This window comes from Embiotoca jacksoni, unplaced genomic scaffold, assembly GCF_022577435.1.
Source record: "Embiotoca jacksoni isolate LCO1_2020_lvr unplaced genomic scaffold, fEmbJac1.0.p SCAF_18, whole genome shotgun sequence".
Lineage (NCBI taxonomy): Eukaryota > Metazoa > Chordata > Actinopteri > Embiotocidae > Embiotoca > Embiotoca jacksoni.
Window position 1 is genome coordinate 7,169,895 of NW_027185318.1, and position 19,761 is coordinate 7,189,655.

The following is a 19,761-nucleotide window of genomic DNA, read 5'->3' on the forward strand; positions in this document are numbered from 1 at the left end:
CTCAGTCTCACACCCACACACTCGCTCTCACACACTCCTGTCTGACCTGCTCTAAGCCTCGGGTCTGCGGGGCGGCTCTCAAAATAAAATTCCTCCTGCAGATTATTTTTCTTGTGATCAGAAAATATACATGTTCTCAGAGAGAGGAATGTCGGGACGCCATGGCAACCTGGCTGTTCCACACTTCCCCCTCTTCTGTTTCTCCCATCCGTCTGTGCTCTTTCTACATGTTAGCACACTTCTTTTTTTTTTTCTTCCCTTTAGAGAGTTTTTTTTTTTTCTTCTCATGATCATATCCTTATTTTGTCCTTTTGTTTTTCTTCCAAGGTGTTTTTCTTCCTCCCTCTGTTCATGCAGCCATCCATGTATTAGCAAGTCTGTTTTATTTTTTTTTTTAATTTTTTTTTAGGAGTTTTCATCCTTGTGATGCTGATGCATGCAGACCCCAACTGAGAGGCTATTTTCAGACTCTTTCCCCTCCTTTCTAGCCTTTCACCCCCCTCCTTCTTCTCCAGTTGCCTTTTATTTTGGAGGAGATCACTGCCCCGCTGCCTTTTGTTAAGGGCATCCGAGGCCTGGGTTTTGCTGGTTTCCCCCTCCATGCCAACGTTGTTTTTGGAGCTCCTTCTCGTGCTAGCTGTCCTGACCAGGGGAAGTGAAGCAGCACAATGCCGCTATGGCCAGGCCATAAAAACAGACTTGCTAAAGTGCAGCTTTTACTTCAACAGCCATGAAACCCTTTCATGTGAGTTTTATGTAGTAAGTGGGAGTAGAAAAAGAAGAATTTTTGGCAGAGTAGAGCTGCAACTAAAGATTATTTTTGGGCATTCTTTTGGCCTTTATTGAACAGTTGCTAGTACACAGACACACAGGAAAGCAAGAGGAGAGAGTGGAATCAAACTAGAGTCACTGCAGATATATGGTGTGCCTCTCAACCATTCGCTTACCAGAGTGCCCAAATAATGATTATATTAAAGGATTAGATGTTTAATTAGAGGGAAAATTTCCCAGAGCCTAGAGTGATGTCTTTAAATTGATGCACACCTTTGGCACTTTTGCTCGATAAATGGCTTGAACAGTTAAGTCTCGTTACATTTTTCAGGTCGATCGCTGTGTGGGCTAATCATTTCAGGACTGGAGGACTTTAAAATGGCCTGAGTCACTGGGATGTCTTTGTGTTATCCACAACACTTTGCTCACGGCTCTCCCTCTCACTTAGACTAAAGCAGACAAATGCACACACAACGACTGAGCCTGTCTGCGAGTCATCATCTCCCCTCTCTTGGTGGTCTCTTCTTCTGCCCTTCACCTCTTTTCTCTCTTCCTCTCTGTGCATCACTTCATGACCAAGTAAGCTAAGATTTGCATAACTTTCCAGTGCTTGTTGAACCAGAGTCATTCTTTACCTGTTTATTCAAGGATTTGATTAAAGTTGTTTTATTGGTCCCGTCATCGCTGAGTAGCACACTTTTAAACTGGTAAAGTGTTAAATCTTGGTTGAGTTGTGTGTTTGCCATGTGTGTACATGTGGTCACATTCAGACACAGGAGCCTCACAGGAATCCCGAAACACTCCCAAGTCCCTGAGTGGCTCATTTGTGCACTCTGGAACATTGTGGAATACCAGGCATATTTTATGATCCAACCCTCAGCCGGCTCCCTCTCTTTCTCTCAGCGTCTGGGTTTATTTGTGAAGCTGAGCCGGTCTGGCTGTCCGGCCTCCCCTCCTTCTCCTTCTCCCCGGAGCAGAATCCTTATAAACATCGCATTTCAGGTTACGCTGATGCTTTTATACAGACTAGCTTACAGTGAGTGGGAGCACGGTTTGGCCAAGCGGTTGAAAATGTGAACTGGAGGCCATGAAATGCTCATATGTGTATATACTGTATGTGTGTGTTTACCCGCTTTCTGTGGCCTTGACAAACATGCCTGCCACATGTGGTGGTGTGTTTTGACTGCCTGGTCAAACAAGAGTACAAAACAGCTTGATGCCCGTGGCAAAGACTCTTGCCCACCCACTTTGACAAACTTGTCATCTTTACCTCCTTTTTTTCACCCTCTAGCCATACATTTTTTTCCCCCTTCTCTCTGTCTAAACCACTTCAAATCTGTCCCATCTATCCCTTTTTTCTTTTCTATTTTGTATCCTCCCTTTCATTCCACCTCTTTCTCTGCCTCCACTCTCTCTAGGTGTGGACTGCAGAAGAATGTGGTTAAATTAGTGTTTTATCTCTCCTGCCAACCAGCTGCATCTGTACTCCCGGCAGTGCCAAGCATTTGAGATACGATTGACCTTAAAAGGAAACAATAGCAGCCTATCAATTCTGCTCTGCCAGTCAAGGAATGGCTCACTCCTGCATGGGCAGGGTACAGCTTGCACACTCACACAAGGAAGTGTTTGGAAACTGAACTTTGAAATGGCTGAAAAGTAAGAGAGTCACAATGCACCTGGTAAAGCTTTTACTTTATACAGTGGGTGTATCCTGTCTGCACAGGGTCAAAGCCATGAGTCTGTCAAGAGCTAAATTTGGTCACCTCCCCCAGGTCTGAAAACCTACACAATCTTAGTCTCCCCCAATGTGTGTGTGTGTGTGTGTGTGTGTGTGTGTGTGTGTGTGTGTGTGTGTGTGTGTGTATTTGTCTAAATATCAGCCAAATTTATATAATCAATTTGTACTCAGCCCACTTACCAAGTACCAGAATGACGAGCTTCCACACATTACTTCACTGGTATCATGGTTTTGCATTAACAAAGGAGAAAAAACCAATAGCTCAGTTAACTGATTGGGCAAGAAGAGGACATGCAGTGGGTCAAAGTGCCTGTTTTTGCTTAAACACAACATTTTTTTTTTTTTTAATTCAAACTGATTATTACAGATTAAATATTTAATCGTTTCCCACGGTCAAATGGCACTTTGGATTTTTGATAAAACATGGCAGCTCTGATGTGTGTTGAGATGAACGAATTGATCAAAGATTCAGAGGAAAGCACTGCCGCTTCAGAATGTCTGTGTTCAGAAAAGAAGCATCGTCAGATTAAAACCTGAGCCAGGAAATGCTCACAAGTGTCTTTGAGCAAGACTCAAAATCAAAATCCCAAAGTCGGCTACGATAACTGACGTTGCTCTTTGACTTCAGACAGAAATTTCGACTAAATAATGTTCCTGGTGATGAACTACCAGCAACTACTTTGCTCTATATAACTGAATTCATAATTTCAGTCATTTCTAAAACAAAAAGGACAGCGATTCCCTTCCAGCTCATCAAGTGTGAGGATCTGCTGCTCTTTGTCTGATGTGATAGCAAACACAACATTTGTTAAATAGACAAAATTATTCAATAATGAAAACAATTGTCAGTTGCAGCCGGCAAAGCCTGAAAATGACTCCGAATGACTTTATTGAGAATCACTTCAGTGTAGAATGCCTTGCAATCCAATTTGGTTCAGTGTTAATTCTTATTTTCTCTAAATAGTGGATTAAACCTTTAAAGACATTTCACTTATAGTTTACATGCCCAGAATTCTCTGTTCTGCTGTGCTGTAAATCCAACATATGATAGCTGTCACATTACTGTCGTTGGATCATGAATAATGGTCTGAAATACTTTCTCTTTTGTAGTGAGCAGTAGCGTGTGAACGCTTCAGCTGTTACCTGCGTAGCAGGGAGGGCTGAAAGTCATTACACATTCAAGGCAGGTTCTGCAGGTTCACGGTGAAGTTAAAGAGGTGGATGGTTTTTCCACTTGACAGCTCGTCATCTCATAGACAAGATCCTTACTCCACCTTGCTGCTCTGCTGGAATGCAAATAGCAGTGGGAAGAATGCTGTTGGCAGTCTTTAGTGGCAGCAAATGAAAAAGCAACTGCTTGTTCTATTTCACTGATGTTCCCTCCTCCTTGCTTTTGTTAGCTCCCTCTGTCTGCTACTTTCTGGATGTGTTTCCTGTTTCTAGCTGTCTATCTGCTCGTTCTTTCCGCTTCTCCGTCTCTTTCCCTTGCTCTTGTCTCTTGCTATAGGCGTCCTGTTCACTGTGTTTGATTTGGGCATTCCTTTCCCCCCTCGCAGACAAAACAACCCCCAGACCTCTCTGAACTGCAACCCCCAGTTGTGCGCGCGCACACACACACACACACACTCTCACTCTCCCTTCTGCTAATCACACACAGGAAATGGGCTCCCATGCAAACGAGGCCCGCCTGGCCAGTGGAACCAAGGATGGAGTTTCAGGCCTTGAAATGCTCTGAATTGGAAGAAACCGAACAGTCCTCTCTTCCCATCTCTTTCATCCCGCCTTGTTTCCTTCCTTTTCCTCAACGTGGTTCATCTGTCCGCTCTCTTTGACACTCTTTTTTTTTTATTCTTGCGTTTGATTTGAATGCATCCATTTCGTGCATTGGTCTCGTCTTCCACGCCACTTACATTTGAATGAGGCAACATGTTGCAAAAATACCATCAAACTAATCTTATAAATCTATATTTACTGTTTGGAAAGTGTGTTAGCCTAAGTGCCCAAAAGCATACACCTTTTATTTAAACAGCTTTCCATTATACATTTGATAAAGGCACACGAAGATAAACACTACACAATGAATTGTTTATGTAGAATAGAAAGGGAGGCGAGCTCCTGAACAGGGATTTCGGCTCTGTTTGACACATCACCGGCTGCAGTTTCAGGGAAACTGACTGTATGTGGATTGCGGAGCAGGACAAGAAGTGCTCAACACACAATGATCGATAAATGTGCAGGAATTTATCTCTGTGAGATTGTTGGGTTTTGAAACATAATCCCATTGACACAGAGTACAGGAACAGAAAGCTGCCTTATGCACAATGCAGACCACATTAAACATGCACAAGTGACATTTGAGTTTTAATGTCACAGGATGTCTCTTTGAACTCTATGATGGACAAAACAACACGGTAATTACCAAACAAGTTCTGAAAGGAAAGCCTGGATTGAATATGGTCCAGAACCAAAAAAATTATCTTCATAGATTATCATTTTATTCATGCCTCCATCCATCCATTATCTATAGCTGCTTTGATCAGTACAGGGTCCCGTCCCAACAGACTTTGGGTGAAGGCAGGATGCACACTGGACAGGTTACCAATTCATCACAGGGCTCAGAGAAATACAGACAACCATTCATGCTCACATTTACACCATTATCAATTCACGGAATCTGGAAATTTTGAATGTGCTGGGATTTTAATTCTGTGTAAAAGTTATGCAGGTTTTTTTTTTTTTTTTTTTTTTTACAAAAGTTCAATTTAAGCATAATAACATAATATATTACTGATGGAGATAATATGATCAATTATGTCTATATTATAAAAATACACTCAGCTGCCAGTTGAACTCTGTCGTGTTATAAGCTCTGCTAAATAACAGAAACATATGTCACTATAAATGAAATACACTTCATAAGAAGAAGAAGAAATATATTTAAATCAACAGTTTCAGCTGAAAACTGAGCATTACCTTCATGACAGGAGGGTGTTTCTATTAGACTGCACTGCAATTGAGATAGGTGTACCTAATAAACTGGCAACTGAGTTTATATTTTCATGTAGTCAACCTACATTTTTCTACTGCCAATGTATTGAACATCAGTATGACTATTTTTGAAAGTGATTTTGCAGTATTGATATTTATATTTCCAAATCAGTACAAAAGAGACGTTCACGAGTTTCTTTTCTGATGCATAAAAGGATATAAAAAAAAATGTGTGTAAATGCATCCTTCAAAAAGTGACACTTGCTTTGGGAAAAGCATGTGGACTGAGCTGATGACTGGTGGGCCGGTGACTGAGGCCGACCCTGCAGGAAGTGCAACCTCACGCTGATTCAGTTGATTCTGCTGAGTAAAATGATGAATTCTTCCCGACCTGACCTGACGTGCCGTGTGCGTGAGGGAGAGCGAGAGGCAGCGCGGGGATGAGAAGGAGACAGCTGTTTCCAGTTTGTTTGGGTTCGGGGTTGGCTAACTGTCTGAATGAATCGCTTCGAACCCCCATCACACACACACACACACACACACACACACACACACACAGACAAACAAATGTAGTCTCCGGTCACTTGGGTATTTGGGGTCTTTTGGATTGTAAAGTATGTGTATAATCTAATTTGTAAAATCACACATTTTGATTAAAATCTGGTTTTAGTGATCACACACGCCACGCAAACTTATTTTTTTGTACTGAACAGAAATAAACATTTGGTTAAGTGCAGTGCAGAAGGGTCGCCGTGAAGCGTGAGAAGGTCGGATGCTTCAGCAGAACCTGTGTGCCGGTGTTGCGCTGCTGCCCTCATGAATCTAACCTAAGAGCTGAGTGCAGAGCAGCAGGGCGAAGGAGAACAAAATATGTGCAGGAGGAAACAGACAGGATGACAGGAAGAGGAGCGCAGAGTGGCAGGAGACTCCTTAAGACTGCTGCTCTGTGTCCACCAGTAGCTACTTACTTGACTGAAGTGTCTTTGAGTACTTCACCTGTCACTATCTCCTCTCTTGGCTTAGAGAGACATCTTTCTGAACTGTTATATGCAACTGGAGTAAGCAGCGGGTCAGTACCTTGTCCAAAGGTAACAAACCCGGCTTATCAAGGTCTTGTGAGTCCTATATTATATGTTGTGCCTTGAGCGAGAATTCAACCGAGAAGATTCTGGAGTGTCTCGTTTTGTTTCTTTAATTAGTCATGAAAATTACTGTTAGCTACAGTCAGATCTTTTTTCCCCCATTTCTTTTTCCTTGTTTGAACTCCTGTTCCACAGTTAACAAAACAGTCTCAACTGACTCAACAGTCTGCTTACTTTCTTGTTCTGCAACTTTCAAAAATGACTTCAGCACCAGATGGAGTTTGCTGAGTGAAACTTTTAAACATTTATTCAATCGAACGTTTGCTGAAAGGTTTCGCTTTTAAGTTATTTGTGTTAATTCACAATGTAGAATTATATACCCCGAGTGTCCTGCTGCTGCTTACAGTTTACAGAAATGTTCCCTTTCTCTCTCAGCACCTCCCCCCCCCCCCCCCCCTCTAAACCCCACATCCCCCCCTTCTTCCTCATTTCTCCGCCTCACTCCTCTTCTCTTTCTCATCCTTTAAATTCGGTCCAGACTCCGGTCTTAAATCGGGATTCTCTGTGCTTAACCAAACATATGGAATGCTACTGTGGTGGAATGCTTCAGGTCTTGTGTGTGTGTGTGTGTGTGTGTGTGTGTGTGTGTGTGTGTGTGTGTGTGTGTGTGTGTGTACATGTTTTGAAGCAGATGAGAGCTTCTAGGATGATGATGATTATGATAATGGTGCGTGTGTGTGTGTGTGTGTATACCAGTGCCTCCCCAGAGAACTGAATAGGGCCTTCTGTTGTCCTGGCCAAACATTGCTTGTCTGCTCATGCATGAGTCTATTGCAAAGCCTCCGAATGCGTCCCCATATCTGAGCAGTTAGCTCATTCTTAGCCCGTTAGCTTGACTGTGAACAATCTCCCCCTACACTGACTGCATTGTCAGCCCTGCCGCAGGCTCCGGGCCTTGCCAACTTCCAAACATATCAGTGGTGAAAGATGGCATGAGTGTGTTTGTGTCTCGATATGATGATGACCGGTGCGTCCACTTTTACTAACCCCGTGCCCTCTTCGTGTGCTTTAACCACAGGATGCGGCGTTCGTGGAGAGAAGCTTGATGTGCTTTCAGACAAAAGGATGCATCTTAAATTAAGTAAGTCACGCCTTCCTGTGCTTTGATTTATTTCTGCTTTTACCCGTTTCTGCACAAAACCAGGGTCACTAAAAGTCTGCTAAAAATCCTCCAACTTCATTTAAATAATTGGATAAAGAGCCCTTTGCAATGACATTGTTCAAACCCTGCATTAGAGTACGATGCCATCTCAACAAAGTGGGAATGTCTTGTATGTCAAAGGAATAGCTCAACATTTTGGGACATATCTTGGCGTATTCACTTTTCCTCCAAGAGTGAGGTCTGTGTGATGAGCTGGATGTTGAAAAATGTAGTTCAGCATAATAAGACTGAACACAATGGGGGAACAGCTAGCCTGGTGTCCTAAAACCATCTACCAGCACGGTGACGTCAACACGCTGTTCCCAGCTGTTAAGACATAGTTACAGCATGGAGCAGAGTGCCGCTTTCAGGGACTATTTATTTACATTGGAAATAGCCAGATTAGTTTCCCTGCGTACCCAGCAGCCAGTGGATGCAAATCTACACAGTGCTAAGTGAATTATTTGCCTCCTAACTATTTACTGATTTCCTCAAGTTCCTTTATTTACAATGACAGTTACAGTTGTACGATTAATATTTGTGTGAAATGAGAACAGGGACAAAATTTTAAAGAAAAGCATCAATTTCTCTTTGTGTTTAAACGCATCAGGTCACCCAGCTACACGCAACCGATTCGCAGTATTAATAATAGTCCTGTCCTGACACCTCTTCCCCTTCACTTGTTCTTCTCCTCCTCATCCTCCACTCTTGCCCACTTCTTTCCTCCCTTCCTCTCCCCCTCCTCCTTCTCCTCCTCCTCCTCTTCCCGCTCTTCCTCCTCCTCCCGCTCTTCCTCCTCCTTGCCTCTTCCGCCCCTCCTCTGCTCTTTGTGAGTCTGTTTCCTGTTGGGCACAAATGCCGGCGCCGCATTTCCTTCCCTGAAGCCTGAAGTCACACAGGAGGGGCACATACACACACACACACACACACACACACACACACACACACACACACACACACACACACACACAGAGACACACACACTCCTGTGTGTGTATATATACACTTTCTAACATATGCATCAGTGCACTTGTATCCATAAACAATCACCCTGCTTCCAGAGGCAGTGCGTGTGAGTGAGATATCAGGCCGGGTTAGTCAGCAGAGACAGTGTATGCATCACTGTCTTCCCGTGTCTCGTCAGCTGTCTGCTCACAGAGCTGTTTTAGGTCACTATGTGGCCATAGCGTGTTCTGCGTGTCTTCACTGACCGGCATTTACATGTGTTTATTATTCCGGATGTTGGCTCACATCCTGCTGATGCTGAATTCATCCTAAATAATCCAGAACTGACAAAGACCACGAAAACCGACATTAAAACAGGAAAAAGAGCTTCTCAACTGAGCGTCCTCCTACTAAAGGACCGTCTCGCTTATATTTAGGCTTCTCATAACAGATGCAGATAAGAAGTGTTTATCTCAATGTGAAGTAAAACGGTTCATTTGTTGTTGTTGTTTTTTCCTCTCGCGTTGATGTTCATTAACACTCAAATCTGTATTTACAGCTACAAGACAATCTGTAAGAACTGCATCATCCCACAGGGCCCTATCTCTCCTCCGATATTCAACGTCATCATTTTCCCTCCTGCTCCCGCCGTCTCCTCTTCCTCCCCTCCATCCTGCAGCCAGTGCTGCATTCCTGCTGCAGTAATCCACTCTGCCAGCTACCTGCTCTGCATTCTGTGGAATCACTCCCCTGTGAGTGTCTCTCAGTCTCCTCCTCGACTGTCACTCTCTCTGTCTTTCTTTGCTTCCCTCACATTATTTCACACATATTGCTCTCTGTGTTTGCTTTGTTTTTTTCTACCTTTTTTCTGCTTCTCTCTCTCTCTCTCTCTTTTTCCTCTCTCTTTCCCTTTCGTCCTCATCAGAGAGCCACTGTGGTCTCCATTCAGCCGCAGCAGGCTGCTAATGCCAAGGCTCAGGCTGATGAGGCACTGCCAAGCTTTGCCAAGCAAGCTCTGTGTGTGCGCTGTGCTCGGATGAGAAACCAGTGAATGAGCAGGATGTCAAGCAGGCAGACAGAAGTTGGAGAGGCTGGATGTTAAGAGCTATTGAGGTGTCTGTGAATCGACAGAGTTTGTGGGTTAGCCTCATAAAGTGCCCCATCCGTCATCACCGGAGAGTTTGATGATCAGCTGTCATCTCCTCTTCTCTTGGGTACAAGGGGAAAGGACATATAAATGTCATACGAAAGGCTGGGGAATTAGGATGAAGGTCAAGGGAAGGAAACTGGAGGAATGCAGCAGCAGAAATGTGGGCTGTGGTGATACGTAGGGGTCACATGACATGATGAGACTGGATGTAAAGGACAAAGACAGAGAAGGTGATTTAAGAAAAGAACCGTAATAAGATGCTGTTGTTGTCCTCGATCTTTACTTGATCAAATGGCAAAATATACCCTTTCAGCTCAGTTCTTCAATTTTGAAAATGATCTTTTAGAGAGCAATATAAAATACAGCACCATCATTACCTTCACATGACATTGTCATTGATTGCATACATTTTAATATATGATTTTGTTATTTCTATTTCATGTTACTTTGATCTGGCGCATGGTTACGTTTTGTTCGGCGTGTCTGCCGGAGACACTTTGTGTCATGCGGCTGCAAATTAAGCGTTGTGTTTTGTTACATGACATTTAGCTGACGCTTTTATCCAAAGCGACTTACAATACGTGCGTTTTGTAAATGTTCAACCGTATCTGAGTATCGAGTCACGCTTTACAATTCCAAGTACAGCCAGAAAGCACTCAGTGTGCTCACTTCAATCAAAGCTGCACAATTCTCAACATTTTTAAGCCTCGTTAAAAAGCTTTAAAAAAAACAGTGTAAAAAGATGTTTAGATCTTTGACCAACAATAAAACACTTGTTCTTTGGACCAACTCTTCACCAGTTATGACTCACACCAACACGGAGATAACCAGAAGACACACAGTAATCTCTTTGAGTGGAGGTAATATATCTGTTAAACGCTAAATTATTTGACTGTCATTCTCTGGTCTTCATCACTTTAACTTTTGTCTGTTGGCCTCTCCTAATTCTTTCTCAGCCTGACTCATACCTCCAAACACAGACATACACAGACTGTTAGCTCCCCGGTGTTGACTCGAAGAAGTGTCATCATGTTGTGATGTTTTCATCACTCTCTTATCAGTGTGAAACAGACACAGACACACACACACACACACACACACACACACACACACACACACACACACACACACACACACACACACACACACACACCTTCCCAAGCAGTTAATCATCACATATCTGCATGTACTCATTGGGTCATGTGAGGACTTAGCTGACGACTGCTGAGTGTTTGGACAGCTGTAAACTATAGTTTTAAATCGGTAGCAAGTGTTGGTCCGAATGGGAGGTCAAAGAGTTTCTCTTCAGGTGGACTTAGTCAGATTCAGGCTGAAGTTTCTCTGTTGTGTTTTTCTTTCTTTCTTCCTTCGCAGAACTCTGCATGGGAATCTCATTTTGCATATTACATTGTTATTCTTCAGTAGGCATTAATCCAGGAGGCTGATGCTCAATTCACCAAGATACAGAGCCATTTATGAACACACAAGCTGCTGTGGAGATCAAACCTGTGACCTTTCACCACGTTGCTCTCACGGCCACTAACTCTACTAAACACTGTAGAGAAATGATCACAATTTAAGAACGTAACATGGAGATAAAGTGAAATGACTGTTTCTGAACACAACCCACCGGACCAGAGTAGATTTGATTCAAATAATTTAGATCTGTGGAATCCCAATTTAGATGTTGGCAATAACAGGGATTTATAGCAAGTGAGCATGTGTTGTTGTTGTTTTTTTTTATTCGGGACATCAGCTCCATCAAAACAAGCGCTCCCACTCTCCTTCAACAAGGGCATAACAAGGCAGTGTTAGCTGCTCTTTATCAGGGGGTGTTCCTGATAAAAAGCAGCTGAATCTGCAAAAAATATTGTTTCAAAGGTTAAATAAGAGATGACAATACGCTAAAACGGATTGTTTTTATGTTCAGTGAGTTTAAACAGAGCGTTCCCTTTCAGTTGATATGTGGGTATCAGGGCGGGTATCCTGTCCGCTGATAATCACATTTCACCTCTTAGTGCTTCGAGTCAAACTGAAGAGAAATTACCAGACATTGTAATGATTTACCTGCTGTTTAAATATAATGTAATCTTCTTAATCAGGTGAGTCAATGATGATGGATCGCCTGAAGTCTGTAGTTTTTGAATGTTATGAGTCATCAGTGTTCCATTAGACTGAGTAGCAGCATTTACTGGGTGTGATTGATCTGAAATTTATAAGGTTTCCTCAATTATTCTCAATATTTGTATTTTTTTTTATATTTTACTAGAATATCTTCTATGTCTTCAGGGAAATGAAAGCAAACAACATTTATATTGGAAAAAAAAAAATCATCAGAGAATTGTGATCTCAATTCTCAGCAAAACAAAATTGTAATTCTCTTTTCATCATGCGTCGTGCAGGTTGACTAAGACATGAGTCAGCCCTTCCTTCATTGGTGTAATACTCTTTGTTTCTGTTGAACTGACTGGATTTAAGTTGCTCCAGCACTCATTGGCTGCAGATCTGCCCGAGAACAAGCTAGCTACTGACCGGTTAGTATTTTTGGGGTGCTGCTGTTTTAGACGGAGCATCTAATATCCTTCCCCTGCTCGGCTTGTCTGTTGCAGCAACAGTGACTTATGTAATCCTGCATGTAGTGCTGATTCCTGTAGAACAACATGCTCCAATTTACTGCTCAGCCTCAAAGATTAGGAGCCGAGCCAAACAAAATGCTCTGGGGGGGCTTTTGAGTTTGGTTCAACCTCTTCAAAGTCCCATCTTTCAATCAGGTCATAAACGGAGAAGGCAAAAATGTAGCATGTGTGTACAACATTCAAACTCTTCACAGAAAGCTGGCAGGTCAGACACTGTAGCTGCTCTGGCTTTATTTCTCTCACCCTGCCACATCTGTCTCTCCCCCTCCCCCTTTTCCCTCTCTCCCTCTATCATCTCCTCATCAGCCGTACAAGCGGAGCGCTCGTTTTAAGCCCCAGCAACAACACCCCTGATGCAGACAGACAGACAGGAGGGGTGGAGAGGGGAGGGGAGACCTAGAAAAGGCTCTGGGTTACTGGGCTAAGACCATAGAGAGGGTGGTTACTTTACAATGAAGCTTTTCAGACTAAAACTCACCACGATATATCACATAGTTGTGCATCACCTAAGTAAACATAAAGTTTGACGACCTGTGGTTTAAAGGTATATCAGGTTTTTTAATTTATATTTCTTTGTCTCCAGGGATACAGATGAGAAATAGATTGTGCTAGTGATTTACAATCATATTTATAATCCTAAAATGTTTTCACTGCGTGTAAGTTTGCACCTGTATAATAACTTGTGTTCACTTTCCACTTGCTGTGCAATCTATAATATACAAGAATGTGTGTATTAATTTTTGGTTTTTCTTCCTTCTGTCTCTGAAATATGAAATGAGTTTAGGTGGTCCATGCTGAAATACCCCCAAGATTGATGAAGCATAAAAAGGGATGTTTGAACTCACCTTATTATTTTGCTTTAAAAAATTTTTTTAAGGGGGACAAATAGCTTGCAGAAGAAAAGAGAATAAAACAAAAAAATTAATATCTTAACATTGAGTGATGTTGCCCGGTCAAGCACACAGCATCTGCTTTGTGATTATGGTGGTATTGTGGTTTACTTCCATGTCTTCTCCTACAAACAAATACATTTTTCTACGAGGGACGCCGTTTTGTTTACTCACTGTTCCACCACATTTCAATACCTCCACTGTAAGTGGCCATTTCACCCACCGATCTGAAAAACTCAGAGCGAAGTAGGTGAACCTAATGAACGATCTACATGACCTTAGTTCCTCATCCATAGTTCTGCTGAAATGCAACACTGCCTTTCATTTCTTTACCATTTTTCCAGAAGCAGTGCAAAAACTGAAAGGGTGAAAGAAACTGAGAAAAAAGTAACATGACAGCACAGGAAACGGCAAACCGAACATTATGGGATACCGGTTTTCTCTTTCTTGGAAAAACTGAAAAATGCAGGCCAAGCGTCAGGTCTCCACCATCTTGTGGCTTCCACTGCTGCGCCAGCATCCATCCACTGCAGTCGTCCCTCTGCACACATATGCGCAAATACACTGTGTTTGTCATGCATTCGCATACTGGCAATAACCCCCCTGAATGAAGATGTGGTTGAGGCGTTTTGATTGGACCGGGGCCATTTATTAGCTCCTGTTTATGAGGCAGAAGAGCTTCAAAGCCAGAAGTTCCAAACTAATGTCAAGTGCAACAGAGAGGGGATTTTTTTTTCCTTCCTTTTTCTTTCCTTCCTTCTCTCTTTCATGGAGAGAACAGAATGTACTGAAGGCAGCAGGCAGGCAGGAAGAGAGTGGCTAAAGCCTTAATGATATGGTGTATGATTGTAACCTTGGTGTGTGTGTGTGTGTGTGTGTGTGTGTGTGTGTGTGTGTGTGTGTGTGTGTGTGTGTGTGTGTGTGTGTGCGCGCGCGTGCGTGCGTGCGTGCGTGCGTGTGCGTGCGCGCGCGCGTGTTTGAGAGAGTGCAGGCAGAGTTGATGGAGCTCTTCTCCAAAGTTTTACTTCCAGATCCTTCTGGTATTGTTGGTCTGAGACAAAAGCCCGTCTGGTTTTTTTCTCTCTTTGTTCTAACTGTCTTCTTATTCTTCCCCATCCTCGTCTGTCTTGTCAAAGTGGATTTGTTCTTATTTTCCCGGTTTAGTTGTGAGGCATATAACAGCTTGTTGCTCACACTCATTCATTTATGTTTAGCTCTCTATCGACTCGGTGACCAGTTTTACAAATGCCAGCCTGCGTCCCCTGAAGTAAAGAAAAAAACAAAACAGCGGCAGCATTATAGACCTGAAGATAACGCCACGTTTACGTTGACAGTAATCACTGTACACCTCCCATCATTTCCGGAAAGAAAACAATTAACTTCTCTTCCTTGTATCACATTCAATACATAATGCCTTTATGCATTACAAGTACAGTTTAATGCCTGCAGGCGGTGCAACTGTCAGGACTTGCATTTTTCCACTGCCGGTACCGGCTCTACTCTGCTCGATTTTGGTACCAATTACCTTTCTGGATTTTGTTTTCCACTGCAGATAGTACCCCCCCGAATGCGATGTCATTACTATAGTGACGCCACGTAAAACTAGTATTACATCATCCTCACTGCGACACACGCACAAATGACGGAGGACATAGAGGGAAAGCTGTCCTTGATTGTCAGTATGTGACTGTTTGTCACAGCAAGTTGACAACTTTTTTTTCAGAAGTCTCAATTGTTCAGGTTAAGGCTTTACAGGTTGTTACCAACAGGGTAGTCCAGTGAATAAAAAAAAAAGGTGTCTGCTACAGTAAGTTGGCCTGTTAACTATGACAGGTCTTTGCAGAATAGTCAGTGTTGTGCACACAACTGGACCTCCCAACATATCAACTCAATTGTGGGCCCCAAAGCAAAAATTATGAGTGTGTTCCTGTTAACCCCCATTTTCCTCTGCATGTATGTCTGTAGTAATTGGTACAAAGCAGAGATTTATTGAGCTAAAGACACCACACAAGCACAATATATTATAGTCTTTAATTAAAACCCTTAAAACTAAATGAATGTACTGATAATACTGGCAGTGCCTCAAGGCGTCTATTGTTACAGTTTTTAATGAGCTTTAGTGATGCCAGTGGTATTAATGCACAAATTTTCAATGAATGAGATGTCCACAAAGTACTTGCTGAGTGGTGATTCACAGGAATCCCTGACGGTACGAGTCCCTGAGGCAGTTACCTGCTTTATTTAGTTGGTTATCAAGTCTTGCTTTGAATCACAGACACTGTGTCCTTGTGCTGCTCCCCTCACTTGTTCCTGGCTTGTTCTCTCTGAGTCAGCTGCTGCTATCCTCATCTATGCATCCACCTTGCTTTCTTCATCCCTTCGCTCTGTCAAACACACTGACTTTCTGTCCTCACTCTCTAACCAAAGAGCCTCAGAGACTTATTCACATAGAGCTAGTTGACCAAACTCTCTCATTGCTGATCAATGCTCAGTATCGTGCTTCTTGTAAGAACGGCAGTAGGACTGCAGAAGGGAGCGAAAGGTCAAGTAGGGAACATCCTGTCAAGATTTATACAGTGCCGTACTCCGCAGGCAATTGCGGGCTTGGTTTAAGCTGTTTTCAATATTTTCTTTAATTTACATGCTGTTGTAAAGATGCTGCATGAGTTTAAATAATATCCTCCTGTCAGAATAGGGTCAGATAGTTGCAGCACATTACAACGTTCTGGCACGCAGTCTGTAAAATGCAATCACTTCTAAAGACAATCACAGTAATATGGTCAGGAACCAATCACTGGAATCTCTTGGACTGAAATCATATCTGGCTGCAAATTCTCCTGATCCACCTGATGCTCCAAGCAGACTGATTTTTATATACTTTGTGGGTCTTGGCTGCAAAACCCAGACAATTTCCCAGTTAAGAATAGACGTCTGCAGAGAGAGAGGGCCTGTCAGTGGCCTGGTTAAGAGCAGACGGGGCAGAGCGAGGGACTGGCATTGCCCTGGTTAGTCCATCATCAGGAATGTGTCTGAATAAAGGGGGTCAGTTTCCCTGCCTCACAGCTCCTACCCCCCACCAAGTTTTCCATAATTGTCAAACAAAGCACAGAGCAGGAGAATGAAACTTGGTTTGTGTTGAGTTCAGAATACCTCAGCAGCTCCCCGCCTGCCCTACTTCCTTCCCTCTTTATCCCCCTTCACCACGTTTTCGAACATGTTCTTGGCCTGTACCTTTAACTTTTTGAGATGAATACAAAGGTTCGGTATATCTGCTTGATTTTTGAGTATCCCAGTGAGGATTAAATGAATATAGGAACATTTGGGTTTATGAGAAATCATCTGTGTGGGTTTAAAATGGAAGGAATTTATGATCTTAGACTAAATACTGATGGTTTGCACCTTTTCCTCCACTTGTTTCGTCTCTCTTCCTTTCCCTCTCACCCAACATCCTTCCAATTCCCTCCTGTCTTGTCCTGAATGTAACTAATGAGGCCCCAAGCCTGCCATAAGCAAATCAGGTATGTTGATTGGTTTGGCAGAGGCAGGCGCTTGCCAGAGTCACTTTGCACGCACTGCCACCCCTTAAAAGCGCTCACTTGGCTGTGCTGGTGTGCGTGTCAGAGGGGGATGGAGGGGAGAGATGAGGGAGGGAGGTAGAGAACTGGCAAAGAAATAAAGGGAGAATGAGAGGAGAGGTAGGCAGCCGGCCAAGACAGGAGTATCTGGACCTAGCAAACCAGGATGGGGATCAACCAAAGCTGCTTTTTGGGGGCCAAACTTCAACCCAAAGATAATCAGGAAGATGTTAAAGCCAAAGTAATAAAGACAGACTTTGAAGGATGCTTAATTGTTGGTGAGGGCAGGAGGTATCTCTCTTAGCCACACAGTTTAAGTTATATAAGTTACATCTTTCTGCAATCCGAAGAGCTGTCATAAAGAGTTGAACTGAAATGTTTTGAACCAGCGAGTGGAGCGCTCTCTCTATATATGGGAATTTCTCTGAGTATTTTTACTCCACTGGAAGAAGATCAGTCAGGACAGCTTTGGACCAAAGCAACTAGCTCAAGACAACAGAGAAAAAAAAATTGGTCTACATCTCACTTAACCAGCCACAGCTGAGTAATAACAATGCATCACAAACGGACTTATTGACTAAGGTGTTCTGGCATTCAAATGGACAGCCAGGCGAGGACTATTCTCTCCAACATTTTTTTCCCGATTTGTCTTTTCCCTTTCTTCCTCTCAAGCCCATGTACTTTATTTCCTTGAAGTCCTTTACTCCACTGAGAAGATTACCAAACCACCAGACCTCATGAAAGAAAAAAATAATTAAAACGCTACAGCTGAACGCTTTGAGCTCACATTGTCATAAAGTAATCTCCGCCATGCTGACTTTCAAAGCTTATTGCTTTGGTGTATGTTCAACAAGACATTTAATGAATTGTGGGCAGAGTGGTTTGGGCTTTTTACACCGAATGAAACTAGAAAATATATTATTTTGTTCTAGAGTGAACTATAATGGCACACTGTACCTTGTTGGATACCATCTACATATGTTTCCTATAGATAAAAAAGATGTAGTAAATATACTGCACTGATTGATGTTTTTACTGCAGTAAAAGTCATTTAATGTAAAAGAAGTCTTCATAAGTAGTGGTTTGTAGCTTCAGAAAGGCAATCTTTGAACACAGTCCTGGAAAGCAGGGAAGAGAGGAGACATGGAGCCGTACGGAGCTGGTTGTCGGGGCGGTCGATAAGTGATGATGTGTGCAGATGTAGTGTCCTACCCTCAGTTCGATTTTTCCCTCGTGCTCAGAGGGGGGGGAAACTCGGCAGAATGATTGGGGGAAGGGGAATAATAGGATTTAGAAGCCGGAGCAGGAAAGACCACCTGAATCATGCATGAGACAAAAGCGTTGACTCTTAGATTTATGGAGGTCCTGCTGACAGGCAGAATGCGGTGTGCTAATTATCTGTGCTTTCATCACACTTAGTGTCCATCTGGAAGCCCAGCGTGGCTAACGCACTGTAATGGCTGCAGAGATGTAACCCTCCCTCTTTTACATAATTGCACTGACAAACAAGAGAAAGGTCACCACTTACATATCATCATTTGTGTTGTGTCAGAGAGATTTTAAGATCCTCTGCCAGTCTCCGTTACTGTTTTCTTTTATGATCACTGCCCTCCCAAGAGACTCTGAATGGTGTGGTGTAGTGGTGGGCCGGTAATGTATTGGGGGAGGCCTGTGCTATTGAGATGTGCTGCTGTCAGCAGACGCAGGAAGGCAAGCAGGAATCAATGCTGGATATAAGAGCATGGAGACAACAAAGTGTGTGTGTGTGTGTGTGTGTGTGTGTGTGTGTGTGTGCGTGTGTGTGTGTACAAGCCTGTGTGTGTGTGTGTACAAGCCTGTGCAGATATGTTGAAACCCCCACAGACATGTGAGCCACCCCCAGCTCATTCAGAGGACAGGCAAGGTGAAATATACACGGTGGAAATACAATGGCAAATGGAAGACAGGGGCAGTTTGTGTATTAATGCAAGGTGATTGTCATAATGACGAATCATACCTTCACCACATGTAACATAATATCTATTTTTGTGAATGAAAAGATTGTATTTGTAAACACAAAATCCAGCCAGGCTGAGCGAGACTTGTGTGTTTATAGTACGTCTTGAGTTCAGCCTCCTTTAGTCCTTAGAAGGAACTGTGGAATTACATGCTGACCATGTTTATTTGGCACAGTGTGTAGTCAGCTGTCAGCTAATTTCTATCTTTGACTCATTTGCTTCACTTACTGAGCCACTTTTCAGAATGCAAAAGATTGTCATTGACAAATTAGGGATGACTAAGTGTTGTTTCCTCTCTCCCTCCTACAGATGACAGATCTGTCTGCTAAACACCGCTCTAAGGGAACTTTGAAGTCTTAAAGACACGGTCGCAAGAACAGAGCGAGACTGCCGGGAGAAAAGGGCAGTTTCTCAAGAGCCTAACGGACTCGCTATAACTACCACACTAATGTGGACCCCCCAACACGCTGTCATCAAATAATCTGGACAACAACAAAAAAACAACCGATACAACACAAAGTACTTTGTCGCCATGTCTGAGCATAAAGACATGACGCATCGCCACCTGCGGCTCAAGCTACAGAGTCTCGGCCGAAGACTGGATGAACTGGAAGAGGCAACCAACAAGCTGCAGAAGTCTGAGGAAGAGCTGATTGACCTGCAGGTCAGTGCTAATGACTGTGTGTGTGTGTGTGTGTGTGTGTGTTTCAGAGGCAGCGAGTGGAGTCATGTGAAATAGAAATCCAGTACATGAGAATATTTAATGAATGGTTGAACTGTCTCCTCTG

The 19,761-nt window shown here is 43.0% G+C and overlaps 1 protein-coding gene across 3 annotated transcripts in view; it reads left to right on the forward strand.

The window, feature by feature from the left end:
- The window catches only part of luzp1 (leucine zipper protein 1), a 46,943-nt gene that overhangs the window by 10,572 nt on the left and 16,610 nt on the right, over positions 1-19,761 (forward strand). For 2 of the 3 annotated variants that reach the window (XM_069152447.1, XM_069152446.1), the window contains 2 exons: positions 7,658-7,720; positions 19,283-19,637. In XM_069152447.1, coding sequence (XP_069008548.1) covers positions 19,506-19,637 — 132 coding nt within the window. In that variant the 5' untranslated portion in view covers positions 7,658-7,720; positions 19,283-19,505. Of the gene's footprint in view, positions 1-7,657; positions 7,721-9,284; positions 9,478-19,282; positions 19,638-19,761 lie in introns of all 3 variants that reach the window. The other variant, XM_069152448.1, reaches the window with a different exon arrangement.